Consider the following 15,333-nt stretch of genomic DNA (forward strand, 5'->3'; position numbering starts at 1 on the left):
TGTAAACATGTGACTCCACGTGCTTTTGTTTTTTAGTAACAGTGCGTCAGACAAAAAGATGCAATATTGGAAGAAAGAATCAAAGAACCCCGACGTGTAAAAACATATTAAAATTTTATTTACAGGTATGTACAAAAATAATGTCCCTCTTCCTGAAGTGTCCGTGGACCCTACTTTGGGTCCACAAATAAATACCAGTAGTGAAATGAGTAGGTTAAGAAGTGTGTGACTGTGTGAGTGTGCATGTAGAAGGTCTTCAGGGTGCTTGATCTGCTGGGTTCATTACTCGCCCCATGAACAAGATGGATCCTGCAACAGAATAAAAATAAAATTCAAAAGGTTAAAGACATTTGCTTTAATGGTTCCTATCCAAGTTTTCCACTTAAAGTTAAATCTTTTTTTTAAATTTTTTTTTTTAAATCTACCATCTTTTTAATTGTGATTTTGTAAGTTTTAGTTTGCTGATTCATGACAGTTCTTATGGGTCTTTTTTTAGTGCTGCCACTAGAGGCTGCCAAATTAGAAATGTTTATATCCCTATTATAAATCATGCAGACAGAGATGAGAAGCATTTTTTAAATGTTCTACCTGAACGCAATAAGTTTCAGTACATGTTCTTATTCAAATCAGGAGCATACATGATGCTTATTTCATGTAATCCAGCAGAATGAACATGATGTCTGCCAACATTTTTTGTCAAGCCTAAACAAAAATATATTAATCTGAACGTCCTTAAAACCAGGTTAAAAAACAGTTGAGATTAAATTGTTTTTTGAACGGTGACCTGACCAAGAAGACAGTAAAGGGCATTTTGATGCATATATACAATGAAATACCAAACAAAACTTAACAAATTCTGCAGAGGTTAAATGTACTGGCTAAATTAATTATAAATTACAGCAAGTAAAAACTGTTGTTAGCTTTTGTTTCAAACGTTAGAGATAAGGGAGGCAGATTAAGTCGAGCCTGCAGGTTGTTCCAAGACCAACAGCTGTAATAAAATGGACTCCTTTTTTCCTTCTCCGTCTGAACAGTGGGTATCTTCAAGCCCAGCCTAATGTTAGAGCTAAGATATTTTGTACAAATACAAACTTTTACCACCACCACCACCCCCCATCCCCACGCCATGCAATAAAGCCCACAGTTTATACTCCTACTATAGTTTCATTTTTGAAAAATGCTAAGTGATTCTCTGCCATATTTGTAGTTTTGTCAACAAATGGTACTCAAACAGGAGTAAATAGTGCATTTGTTGGAGACTGTTATCAGCAGAGAATTACCACACATACAGTATTGTTCCCCTGTGAGTATTCTGGCAGCAGTAGGTGTGATCAGTGCCTTCTATATACATGATGTTTACTGTAAGGGATTACACAACTCATGCAAATGTGATTTTCACATTAAATTCAAGCCAAAACGTGTTATGATGTGACCTCGCTGAGTGGACTTTTCGAACTAGATTGAGGTGTCTGCAGAGTGAAACAAATACCTGTGTTAATCTGTCGCAGTAGAAATAAGAACGGACGATCTGCCTTGAAAACGGGAGCCCGGGATCGTTTGAGTAGCACCATAGCTGCAAAGGATGAGAAGTTATTTTTTAACAACCTCAAAATGAACTTGTCACTCTGCTCTGTTTGCACCAGACATTTCTCACCAGTAGCAGCAGCTGCCTTGGAGCCGTCCTCTGTGACTTCTATTCTCACTTCATGGAAGGCATCAGACACATACAGACCCTCCTCCACTGCAGGAAGTTAAAAACACAGTCAGCTACCAGCAGAGACGCAGCAATGGTTTGACCTGCAGTTTAAATAAATGTTTTGAATGTATTTTGTAATGAACTGATGAACTGACCTGATATTCCAGTGAAGTCTGCTGCTGTCGGGTTAAAAGCGTCGCTGATGCCCAGAGCAGGCAGCACTGACCTCAGGTTGAACCTGTTCTGCATCCTGAATCTGTAAATACCAGATATAATTTTGTTTGTTACTGCCTCTCCATCTTTTCTAAACAAAACCTGCAGATGCTTTTTAAAAGTCTTAATCTGTACTCTACATGCATGATCCTCACCTGGGGAGGAAAATGTCCATTTTGGTCCTGCGCAGGCCGGTGTCCCAGGACGCCAGCTGCCGTGCGGTGAGCAGGGACTCGAGGGAGGACAGCGGAGTCTTCCTCTCGCTGGGCAGGACCACCTGCAGGCTCAGGGATCGGCCCAGGAACGGCAGCTCCAGCACGGTGTAGCGCTGGTCCGATGCTGTCCTGAACTGACCTGCGGGGAGATTAATACAGTCAAAGGGAGAAATGAAGTGTTTCTGTTTAACAACTTTCAGCAGTCGCCTATTGCCACCTAATTTTACACACATTTATTTAAGGCTCATTAACCTGTAAACCTGTAACCTGTAATAAAGTATATACCTACCTACCTACCTACCTACCTACCTACACCACAGAATCCTGGTTAACAGCTTAAACTGAACAAACCCTTTTTCTTTTTTTTAAAGCTTATTTATGTGCATTAGATTCAAAGTCTAAAGCCTAAACATGAAATGGATGGATTCAGGCATTTCTAAGCAACTTGTGTAACACAAGTTGCTTAGAAATGCAGCACAAAAATGACACGTAAACAATTTGGGGCGATGCAGCGAGGGGTTAATCAATTATTTAGAAAGCTGTCAAAATAGAGTATAAAGTGAAAGGAAATCCAGTAATTCCTCACGTGAACACAAAACATGGATGATAATCAAAACTGTCACTCATAAAATTCCATTTTTTTGTGTTACAAAGCTTCAGAATTAGCGTGGTAATTTTTTGTCAACCTCTTGTAGTAGGGAAGCATCTGCTTCACATAAAGTCACATAAAATTACTGTTAAATGCTCTGCTATGTTCTTCAGTTAGTTCCTAATGGTTCGTGGGCTCTGCTGAATGCAGACCTGATACATCCGGAAATGAGCAGTATGAGAGTTCTGAAACATTGAGTGGTAAGCTGAAGCTACTGTAAAAACTTCCAGAGCTGAACACAGCTACTGAAGGGGTCCCTTAATGGTAGTTAATGGCAACAATACACATATCCATATGACTTATTAGTTCAAATACAATTATTGATTATAGCAGCTTGAAAAATTATTTTTAATGGTGGATGGATGGTACGGGCGGGTGGGCGGATGGATTGATGGTGGTGGACTGATGGATTGATGGATTGAAGGATTGAAGGATTGATGGACTGATGGACTGATGGATTGATGGACTGATGGATTGATGGACTGATGGACTGATGGATTGATGGACTGATGGACTGATGGATTGATGGACTGATGGACTGATGGATTGATGGACTCTTACCAAAGCTGACCTCTGCAGCCTGGTACATCATGGGCACCTTGATAGCGCTGCCGTCAGAGAGGATGAAGGGCAGGTTCTGGGTGTTGGTGAACAGAAACTGTTTCTGCCAGATGCCCCTGAAGGCCACAGTGTTGACCAGGGCCACCTGCAGCCGGTGTCCCCACCATAGGGCCTCTGCCTGGGCCTCGCCTGAGCCCGACAGCTCGCCACTGCTGCTTCCTGACTGAGGGGACCACGAATCATCTATGAGGTAACAAGGGATGGTCAAAGTTTATTATAAAGGGCATGGGTTGTAAATACAATGGATGACAGTAACATATCTTCGAAAACAACTGTAATTGATAGCATAAAATTGTTGTTATAAGTATAGATGATCATAATCTGGAAGTTGCAAATTCATTTATCATCGTCGAAGGGCTCAGAAGAAAAACAATTGTAAAACACTGCTCTGATATTTAGATTTAGGGAAATTAAAGGTGCATAAACTTTTTTTTTTCATCAATAGGGGGCAGAGGAACTCGATAACAAGCTATGTTACCACTCTATTTGTTTTTATGGCTGACATGTTAGGAACCCCCTTACTTAGCTACACATGCAGAAGAAACAGAGCCATCATCATCGTCACACTGGAGTCAAATTTGAGCTCAATCTGTCTAAATATTCATTTATTCTCAGACTTGTTTGCAATTTGATGATGGGTTTATCTGGTGTTTGGTTACACACACAAAAACTGCTGTAGACTAAATTACAGTAAATGTGCATAAAACCAAAACAAGGTGCTTAAACATGCTGAAAGGCACCACAGAATTGATAATAATGATGATCATTCTCTGTCAATTCACTAAAGGCAGGTTAACTTGATGAATTTCAATATAAGAATAATGATAATTTGAGCTGTAACTGCTTTATGAAGCTGTCTGGATTACCGTGGTCATGTCCTGCTCCCTCTGGTTGGCTGCGAGTGCGGCTGGGTTGGCTGAAGTTGGCTCGGACCACGCTGGTGTTGGCCCAGGCTGCTGCATGCTGTGTGAACTCCGACAGGAGCTGGACACCACTCTGGATGTATAATGTGCAGGTCTGCCGCAGCCACATCCCCTGGCTGGTGTTGCTCATGTCGCCCTGCGAGTGCAACAGGAAGTCTTGTACCGGGGCGTCTGCAGGACAGAGCCACACAGAGCGGCAGGTCAGACCGGCTGGTGCGTTACACGGTGTAGGAAAATGATCTGTTCATCTAGTTCACCTTGTTTAACAGGAGTTTCATTATATATCAACAATTAGCTCTGTTTTAACACCTGATCATCGGCTCTCTTACTTAAATACAATTCACATCAAGTTTGAAACTTGCGAAAAAAAAGTTTATTGTGAAATTCCTGCAACATTTGTTGTTCCCCTCTAACTTGTTTCAGCAACAATTTACCTAAATTCACACCACATCTCTGCAGGATCGTACACACAAAATGCTTGTTTGACTCAATCTGAGTTTTGCTTCTCTCAGCCTGGTGAGCGCTGCAGACCACGTGAATCTTCTCATCTGATGAGCTACAAGCATTTGTACAAAACATGATCCAAACACAGATTCTCTCATGGCTGCAACATCTGCAGGAGTCCACATCAGGTAATATGAAAAGAAGCAGTAAATTGAAGGTTGGTCCCCTGCCATACTTGAATTCCAATTTCTATTCTTTGTCTTGCTTTGTTTTGACAAGGGAGTAGATGTTATGTTTTATTATTATTATTTTCTATAACCTTCCTTTTTAATCTTTTTTTTCTTGTATCTTTCTCTATATCTGAGATTCTCGTCTTTCTTTATGCTTAAGATTCAGCAGTAAAATGTTCAGAGGTGCAGCCAAGAACATAGAACTGACTCAAGTTTTAATCTTGTGCTGATAAAATGTTATTAATATTAAAAAGATGCTGATTTTCTTCCAAAATTCTTATGTTTTTGATGTTTTGTTACTCTTCTTTTAAGTATTTCTTCATTTTGTGAGTTACCTACCACCACGAGCCTCTGCATATAGTGTTTTTGTAAATGCACGTCATTTGTCTTATAATAAATGTGAGAAAAGCAGGCACTGTATGAGACAAACGAGGATACCCTATAAGAAGTCGCAGGGGGATTTCTACCGTAGAGTGGCCTCTGTCCTCTGCAGCAGTGTTGAACATAACAAAAACAGACTGACCCTCAGTCCTCAGCCAATTATTTTGATAATTGATTCATCATTTAAGTCATTTATGAAGCAAAAATTACAAATAGTTTCAGTTTTTTGCTATTTTATATCATCACAGATTGAGTAGCTTTGAGTTTTGGGCTCAGAGAAATGGTGCTTGGCATTAACCAAAACACTTGATAATTTATGAAGTTTTAGTTGCAAACATGTGCGATTTTGATGTTAAAGCTGAGGTTAGTTGAAAATGGAAGTCACACTGAATCATTTTTACTTCACGGTTGAGGTATCCTGTTAAAATAGAGCCTAAAGTAATCAGTTTCCATCCCTGCCTGACAAGTGAGGTCACATCTCGGAGATGAATGGAAACAGCAACTCCAACTCTCATTTGGTTTGTAATTAAACACACTGACCTCCCGACCCTCAAGGCCGAGCTGCAGAAGTGGTTAATGAGATTAGAGCTGGTGTGAAGGCAGGTATTATGGCTCCAGACACCACTGAGCTCTGCTGGGCCAGCAGCAGTAGCAGCACCGCTCCACACCACCTGGTACCAACAGCACTGAGGGCCACCAACAACCTCTCCAGCCTCACTCGCACAGCATAAGGAACTACTAATGCTACCTGAATGCAAACCCCTGCCCCCCTCATTCATCCTGATATTTGTAAAAAAAAACAACCAAGATGACTCCTACCATTCACATTGTATCCCAGTGTTCCCTCCAGCTGAGCCAGCGTGTTGCCCCTGGCACCCAGCTGCAGCAGCGCCAGAGACAGGGACACGCTCACTGGTGACATGATCAGGTTGGAGTTGTTCTCCGTCTCGGTGAGGGTGTGGTAGAGGCTGACGGCAAACCTGGTGTGCAGCTCTCTCATGCTGTCCTGCAGGCTGCCGTTACAGTGGCTCCTTTCCACCAACCAGAAGCACATGAATAGCGAAGCCACTGGCAGACGACGCATGTCCTCAGCGCTGCAGGAGGAGAGGGAAGTGTCCACAGGGTGCGACAGGTGGCCCGAAGAACAAAAACCTGTCAGACCAGAGGAGAAAGCCAATAAGCAACTCAGGTCAATGAGGTCAACCAGCAGGCAACTGACACTTACTCTGGCCATTTGTCTGCACAAATACGTCTTTCTTCTTTGACACTTTGTGTTAACAGGCTTAACAAATGAAAGCTTTAAACTTTCCTTGTAGTAGAACATACAATTGAGTTGTTGAATTACTTTCACTTAGGGTGCAGGATGAGAGGATGCAAATTATAGATCTTAAGTGAAAACAATGACACCAGAAGTCTCAGCTGATGAATCAAGTTTGAGTTTAGATAGGCTATATGTAAATATACATGATGTAATGGTCTATTTTCGTTAATTTAATCGTAAACTGATGACATAATAAGTCGTGCAGGTGATGGGTCGTACCTGCGTACCAGCTGTTCTCTCTGACTGTCACCAACCATTCAGCCCGAGCAGGGGAGCTGTGTCCTGTCTGTCCCCGTCCGCCACTCGCTTGTTCCGGGCTTCTTGTCACTGAGGTCGGTGCTGTGCGGTGCCCCGGCAGTCAGCCTCTGCTTCCTGTCGTTTCTCTCACTGGAAGCAGCCCGCAGTCATAAGACCGTGTTTAAAGGGGAAACACTCCTCTCCGTGTTTGCGGTCTCCGTCGGCGATGTCCGTACCACTCGTCCGGGATTCCTGCCTCCGCGTGGCTATAAGGAGCCAGGCGGAGGGAGGCATGTCACCGACCAGCAAATCCCAAACCGGGCAGAGAGGAAAAAACACCCACAACCGCGCGCATAGCGCAGCAGGGCAGGCATGCATGCACATTCCCTGGACATTTTATTATATGCTCTTTGCGAACTTTTAATAGCTCTTTTGACACTTTATAACCACATTTTAGCCAGCCTTTTTTAAAATGATGGTAAAGTGCCAGTGAGGTCAAATTGTCCCAACAGCCTACCTGACTTTAAAGGAGCAATATACAAGATTTTTTTTTTTAGTTTAAAACTTATACACAAAATCAGACAGAATAAGTGTTGAAGTTAGGTCAAAGTTGTCTGTGTTGCACAGATGTTTGCTAAAGTTGGCTATCTTAATACCACCCCAGGTGTCAGTTGTCCTGTCCTGTTTGCCTTCAGTCCAACAGAAGAGGAAGAAGTAGCCTCACCTCTCCTTTGATTTATAGACTTCAAATGAAATTGGATTTAGCCAATTATGCAAAAGTTCCATAGAGTGCAATACCACCAAGGGCCGCAAGGGGTTCGCTCCAAAAAGCTTCTGGCACCAAAGACTCTCCTTGAACTTCTCATGAAATACAAAGTAGGCAACATTTTATTTTTCACTACTCACTACTTCACTACTTACTTCACAATTCACTCTTTCTGATTAGTGTTCTAGTGGGCCATCTGAAAATAATCCCATAGTTGATGAAATAGTAGGCTTCAAAAAGTGGTAGGCCATTTAGGGGTTTGTCCGATTGTTTGATTGACAGGCTTTGGGGGCACTCAGGTTTCTGCTATAGGTCAACCGATGTCTTCAGGTTCCCAGTCAGATCAAGTCAGATCCATCACTTGCTCCTCTCCAGTTTGTCCAAAACACCAAGATAACCTCAGCCAAAATGCCAAACTAGAGGCTTCAAAACATCAGTTCATGCAGTCATGGGTGTCATCGAGGTTGGTTGCCACTTCCCACAAAAGCAGGACCTCCCCTTAATGGGATGCAGAAATCATTAATACACCTGTGCTTTCCCTACAACGACAAGTCAAAATATCTGCTATATAATTGGTCTCTCTTATAACAACAGTGGTGCACTAGCCATCAGGCATACTGGGACAAATCCCAATGGGCTGCCAATGGTAGTCTTCATGCAGTCTAGTTTTCCACTTTGTAATACTTTTGGACTCGAAAGACAGTAAAGTGTTTGACTACCTGCAGCAGTTGAGCAATACAGCAACACCACTTGGACAAATCACAAGCACAAGAACCACAAGCCTGCTGAAATTTCCTCTCGTGACCAGGTTCACTCTGACAAACACATACCATGGCTTAACTATCACCAGTGCAGCTAAAGGTAGGGTGGTGGGGGCTTATTTATGATTTAGGGACAGCTATATTATGAACTGACTAATGCTATTCTGTTTATTCTGCCTTTCTGTTTAATATTTCTTTGTGCACTGTGACTGTGATTGGTATATATACCACCGTCCCACGTTGTGCACCAATGGTTTGAGTCCCAGCCTATTTTAAGTAGGCTATCTTTACTAGCCTCTACTTAAATGTTCCAAAACTGCATGTAAAACTAGAACCGGCAGTTTGTTCGTACTTGTAATTAGATTTGTTAATAATTCTTTCGGATGGTTGCCTGTTGTGCCATTGCAAAAAAATATTATATGTAGTTTTCATACCAATATATTTGGGGTAAGGGAGGCATTTTGTGCATATTTCAATATGGGGGATGCACCCTCTCCACCCCCACCCCCAAAATATATTATAATTATGGCCTTGAAACGCAGACACAAACACCAAGACATCCATTCTATTACACAAGTCATTTGTCCTTTTGTTGTGATGATCAAAAGACATTTTCTGCTCTGGGCATCAATGCTGCGTCAGCGTTTCTAATTGGTATCATTCTGTGGAATGTGCACTCACTCCTCATGGACGTGTTGCTGCTCCAACATGGGATGAATAACAGATTCTCAGTCATCGGGAAATATTGTGTCAGTACTGCGTGCAGACATGATCAGTGTCCTTAAATTTAGATACATCGGCACTGAGCTCAAACATATTTAGAGAGAATTAAAACAACAAAAGATTGTACACTCCTGCATAAACAATAAATAAATCTGTTAATGACCATACATGTTCAAATGTTGAACAAGATCACGATAAAAGGCTTTCCTGAAAGCAATTCAGATTTCTTCATTTTGAAACAAGAATCTTTGCGAGCAGCTCTGTGAAGCTGAAAGCAGTGCATTGAGCCCAATGCTAAAGGCAGTACTCAGTAGAGTAGTGGATGATACAAAGTAAAGAACATGGGAAATGTCGAGCAGTTTAGCATGTATTTAACTATAAACCAAAGTATAGGTCAAATTAAATGACCTGATGATGGTTCACCCTAAAGGAAACACACATATCTACCACATTTCACAACAATCTGAACAATACTTCAAGATTTTTCTTTCAAATCTGCAAATGTGAAATTCATTGTGGTGCCAAAGGGAAAGTCAGAGGATACACTCAGATATGTGTTTTAGAGTGGCTATAAACAGAACAGTTCTTATCATTTGCCAAACCCCAGAAAAAAATTAGAATATAATACATAAGTAGGGAAACATAGTTGGAGTGAATGAATTAGGTCTTTAAAGACAAAAGCTTTTACATAGATAAAGCTCTACTGAGTCTGCCACAAAATCTGTCTTAACTGCTCTTTTAATGGAGTGATTTTGCAGTGAGAGGAAGCAGATTAAATCACGGAACTTTCCTCTAATTCACTTTTTACTTTAAAGTAAAAAAAATACTTGATTATGAGACATAAACTCTGCAGTAAAGAGCCAAATTTACCAAAATATGCTAATGTAGGTGTCCTACTAATATTTAACATGGAATAATTTTAGCACAACATACAACATGTTCATCTCTAAAAATAACAAAACATGAAGAGTTGTCAATAATTGATTATGGCCTTTATTGTGGCCTTTATTTCACCTAAAATCAATCTGCTGTGGAGTGATCTGCCCCTCAACTGTTCCTCTTAATTGGGGACACGACAGTCAGCAAAATAAATTGCGGGTATTTTTCCCATGAAGGAGAGAGCATGATTGGTAGCCATCAGGTATTTGGCTGCTTTGTCTAACAGGGGATTCCAGCCATTACTGGACTTGACTAATTAGTGCAGCCGTGGCTTGGCTTCATTAAACGGAGTCGCCACATTCTTTAAAACCCAACGCTCCGACTCTGAAGGCAGGAATTTGGATTTTTTTTTTTTTTTCCCCCTCTGTCGGAGGAGATGAGACGCCACGGTAACTGACCAAAGACAATCATTTGAAAAGATGCCACCATAAACAGCAGTTTTCATCTTGGCGCTCGTGGGGCCATCCGAGGAAGAATGTTAGAGGTTCGCATTTGTGAAGTAGAAATAATGATTTGTGCTCTCTGTGTCTGATCCCTGGACAGACTGCAAAGCAAGCGGCCGCTGCACAGAGTGGTCAGGACGGAGGGCAGCGTGGTGTCACTCAGCAGTGTGGAGTGCCGCTCACTGAAGGGCCTCAGCCTGACAGGACCAACATAATAATCGCTCACTTATCTGTGCAGGTAATTATGTTGTCAATAATTCATTAGGACAGCCTGGCAGCCTGAAGTGGTATCCTCGCATGACACAGTTTGTACCAGACTACAGGACAATACTTCTGTTCTACATGTCAAAGCTGTTCTGTCCTTTCATGTCCAGTCTCGAGTCTTTTAAAGCAAATGACAAATCAAGATCTGAGTGTTTCACAGTGCTAACCATTAAAGTAACACATAATTTGAATATTTTCCTGCCCAGCTGAAACATAGAAGACTTTTAATAAGTAGCTATACAATACCTGCAAGCCATAAGTGTGGTGGTGATGGAGCGCACCAGAAACCACAGTTCTCTTGATCCAGTTGAAATTTATTTACATTTTTCAAGTGCTGGAAGGCCCAATCATCTCTAAAGCAAATGTCATTAAATAGAACCAATAGAAACAAATTCAGAAATAACAGAACCAGATAGATTAGCATAAGCTTAATGGTTCCCAGACCATGTATTCTAATGAGCTGGGTGATCCACTGACTTTTCATCGTGCACCACCAAATATATTTTTTTCACCAGGACAAAATTTGATTCTTGAATGTAAGTTATGTCTCAGAGCAGTCAAGTCGTTGTTTTGTTTATGTTAGAGTTCAGTCTCAGTCTCAGCTCTGTTACATGGTAAGAACAAAAAGAGACTGTGATGCTGTCCACTTGTAGGAGCTTGTTAAACGCTGGCACACTTACACGCATTGATGGCATGTGCTATTAAGCAAAGCACATCAGGACCATCTGCTCAAGGACACTTTGAAATGTGGCAGGAAGAACTGGACACCATAACACAAACCGTGCAATAAATTGAAAATTTTTCCACGTGTAATCATTATTGGCTCTAATATTACTGTTAGAAAATTACTCGGAGGCTTGGTTCAAAATCAAACATATCGGACATTTATTCTTGCAAGAAGGAGCAAATACATGTACACTCAAAGAAGGATGCCCAGCATTGCTCAACGTCACTCCTCCGTAGGGCAGCTTTTATAAAGTGTGACAAACAATTGACAGTCACCCCCATTTCCTTTGTATCTGTTTTCGTATGGTAATACTGAGTTAGTTGTAGGTCACAAGATAAGGACACAGAGGAGTTGTAAATTTGATGCCGAAAAGGAAACAAAAGAAACTTTCCGGAGCCACTTGCAAATAAGATGACACAATCTTATTTTCTTTCCATCAATTACCAGTATTAACAGTTTGAAATTATTTTTGAATGTTCTTTAAACTCAAGATACCACTTATAATTATCACGTTTTTTTTTTTACTCCTCCTCCTCGGCAGTCATTTTTTGTCTGTTTGTAGTTGTTTAATGTCTCTTTGTTTTCTTTGTCTTTTTGTGTTTCTTTTTCTTTTTGTGGTTGTTTTATTTCAACCAGTTTGTATCTCTTTCTGGTCCTTTTGAGTCTTTTCCAAAACATTTTGCAGGTGAAGCAGAATTTCCAGATGATGTTGGTTGAAAAACTGCAGCTGAATTTCCTCCTGTGGTTCACACAGGGGATGAGGAGAGGTTGCCTCTCACGGTGAAACGTCCACTGACACTAACACCCAACATGTTCACGTGCATGTCAGCTTGTGTTTCCAGGAGCTTATCATTTTTCCATGAGAGTTTTTCCGTCCATATCCAAATATGTTAACTGATGAGTGTCTGTGAGACTCTGCAATGCCTCCGCCTTTCTCCACGTAGCAGCAACTTAAGCCCTAACTAGTGGAGACTATCCCCAGGCTCTCCATTTAGACCCCTCACCGCAGTCCCCTCTCCAGCCAATGACCTTTGACCCTGCAGGGAAAATTAAAATGAACTGAGGTCATGGTGCAGAATATCCACAAAACACAAGAGAACAAGAAAAACAATGACAACAAATAATCAACAAACAAGTCATAGAACAACAGAAGAAGAGGGAAATCAGCGAGTAAGACGTCAAGAAGAACAAAACAACAGCAACAACAACAACCAGAGAATAAGTTAAAATGAACAAAACAAACAGAAGAATAAGTTAAAAGTTAGAACAAGGAAGAAAAAGAAGATTAAAGGAACAAGAAAATACATGCAAGACAGTTGTAAAAGAGATGCAGAGATGCAGTTTGCTGTGACTGACTGACTCAATCTGCTTCACCTCCTGTGCCCTACTTCCCTTCAGGCTCCGGGGCCTTTGGGCAGTTCAGCCGGGGAAGGATTAGAGGGGATGCTGGTGTGCGGGGCCGGGCCAGGCTGCAACAACGCCGGTGTCGCCAGAGCGATCTGCCAGGTACGCCACGGCGGATTAGAGCCACTAGTGCTGGCACTGGGAGAGAGGCGACGTGAGGGGACGTGTCCCACGTAGGCATCACCTCACGGGGACATGAGCATGGCTTTGGAGAACTATGGGAAAAATGTTGGTGCTCTGTTATTTTGTGCACAAGAAGGTGGAGGGGAGTGACGATAACACCAGATAAGATGTAGGAAACTTAAAGTGCAGATACATTTTAAAGAAATGTCTGAAATGTTCTCTGGTGCAACAAAGAAACAAAACTTCCATAATATACTGTGAATATTTTGAATAACTTCATTTGTGGTTTTATTTTGGGAGACTAAAGATTCAGATTAGTAAACTGAGCATTAGTAGCTGTACTCTTTTCAGACAGTTTCTGTTGCACTATGGCACCATCTGCTGCCATTTGTTACGACTGTATTCTGCCTTTAAGGTACAGTATAGATCTATGAGGACCTACAAGTCATAGGGGCCCACTTTAGAAACCTACAACAGAAAAGAAGGAAAAGCTCTTTTAACAGGAAGACAACCTCCGACAGAGGGATGGACAAACTCTCTTTTAACTGTAAAAAGTTCTTCAAGAGCAGAAAGGAAAAAAATCCTTTCTAACAGGAAGAAAACATCTGACAGCAGAAAGGAAAAACTCCATTAATGCAGGAAAAACAAACCTTTGACAGTAGGAAAGAAAAACTCCCTTTTAACAGGAAGAAAACCTTTGAAACCTCCTTTTAACATGAAGAACATTTGTGTGTTTTTCCTCCTAAACACAAACATGTGCATAGATTATCTTTTTTACTGGTGACGTGTCCAGGGTGTGGCCTGCCTTCCCTCAAAGGTCAGCTGGGATAAGCTCCAGCCCCCCGTGGGTGGATAGATGGATGGATTAGCGTCTTTCTTTAAAAAAAATTTTTAAATCAGAATATCTACGTTTAAAAGCCAAGATAGCTAACCGCTAAACCTTTTCTTTTACCCTCTGGTAGCTGCAGAAGCACCCCCTGTTGTACAAGTAGCCCTGGAAGTGTAGAGGAGTCCTTGCTGTAAGTCACATCATACCCTGTTAAAAATTTTCTATAAGTACTGTATGATAATGTGGAAAATGTTGCCCTGTAAAGGACTTGCTTTACTTAATAGATAAATAAATATATGAATATCAATGAGCATCTCAGATGGATATACATCTGAATGAAGTGATTATGACTGCTGGAGCTTAATTTAATTCTAATAAGCACTGACAAGCCTTAGGCTCATCAGTTTGTGTTCCTGTAGAAAAATTCAGATCAATACTCAAGATTTTTTGTTTCAAAAACAAGTGTTTTCATTAAATTCTGACTGCTGAACAACAACAAAAAAGGTTTTCAGGGATGTCAGAGCTTCAACCACCAGAGTGATCTGTTTTCCAGACTTCTCAATGTGAAACCAAAGAACTGTAGAGGCAATATATTATACTGCTCTCGATTGGTGGATGATGACATCTCCTCTGAAAGACTGCAAGGAGACTTTGCCATGACAACCACTATTATTGGGTTTCCCTCTCCAGACTGTATGGAGACCACACAGGCCGACTCACACCTGTTTAAGCGCTTACAGTGTGCAGAGACGCAGGTTTGACTGAGCTGAAACAAGAGGTCGTTAAAACAGAAACACAGAGGAGAGTTACAGACCTCAGTGAAACTGCTCTGACACACACTGATACCGTTTCAGAGCCCTGAAAAACCTATGATGGATTATCTGAAATTATTCACAAGTTTAAAACCAAGATGATAAAATCACTGGATGTGAAAATCCTGTTCAAATGACATCTTTAGCCTCCAAGTTAAGCACAAGAGGGCAGCATTGTGTTGCATTAACAGACTTTACTGTAGCCTGACAGGTTATTCCAAAAACATTTCACATTAGAAACAACCATATCCTATCAAGTGGTCTTGTTGGGTCTTAAGTTAATTTTAAAGTTCATCAAGACCATTTTTCAAAATAAATTAAAGACTCGGCAATTAAAAGAACCTTAAGGCATATATAAAACTAAGCACATTTTTAGGCTGTTTAAAGGCATGTTTTTCTTCAGAGCTAATGACATCTTATATAGCTTGTGCTGCTAGATTATTGAATCAGTTCATCTGACTGTATTGTGGTCTGACTTTTAGTATCTTCCGCACATTAAAAGTCAAAGGGTTTGTTCCGATAAGAACATCATCACCAACTTTGCAGGTCTCATCACGATTGCCGTTTTATCTCATACTGTAGCTCTTGTCTTAAAGGGACATTTACTGTTTA

At 41.1% G+C, this 15,333-nt stretch overlaps 1 protein-coding gene across 1 annotated transcript; it reads right to left on the reverse strand.

Annotated features, from left to right (window-relative positions):
* Nucleotides 1-148: 148 nt before the first annotated feature.
* serpine3 (serpin peptidase inhibitor, clade E (nexin, plasminogen activator inhibitor type 1), member 3) lies at nt 149-6,932 on the reverse strand. Its single transcript, XM_069720822.1, has 9 exons — nt 6,921-6,932; nt 6,192-6,524; nt 4,261-4,488; nt 3,335-3,577; nt 2,065-2,263; nt 1,852-1,952; nt 1,655-1,741; nt 1,490-1,573; nt 149-309 (listed from the first exon to the last, which is right to left on the reverse strand). Exons 2-9 carry the CDS (start codon nt 6,454-6,456, stop codon nt 257-259), a joined length of 1,260 nt encoding a protein of 419 aa, XP_069576923.1. The 5' UTR covers nt 6,457-6,524; nt 6,921-6,932; the 3' UTR covers nt 149-256.
* Nucleotides 6,933-15,333: the final 8,401 nt, after the last annotated feature.

The sequence above is a fragment of the Brachyistius frenatus genome, unplaced genomic scaffold (genome assembly GCF_029030835.1).
Source record: "Brachyistius frenatus isolate BFR_SWC_R1_liver_20210118 unplaced genomic scaffold, ASM2903083v1 Contig_252, whole genome shotgun sequence".
NCBI lineage: Eukaryota > Metazoa > Chordata > Actinopteri > Embiotocidae > Brachyistius > Brachyistius frenatus.

Bases quoted from the DNA above. Each gene is read 5' to 3' on its own strand.
- serpine3 (XM_069720822.1), bottom strand. From the start codon at position 6,456: ATGCGTCGTCTGCCAGTGGCTTCGCTATTCATGTGCTTCTGGTTGGTG. The intron at 4,489-6,191 runs GTAGGAGTCATC...TCTGTCCTGCAG, and splicing joins ACTGGGATACAATGTGAATG to ACGCCCCGGTACAAGACTTC. The intron at 3,578-4,260 runs GTAATCCAGACA...GTTACCTCATAG, and splicing joins GGGAGCAGGACATGACCACG to ATGATTCGTGGTCCCCTCAG.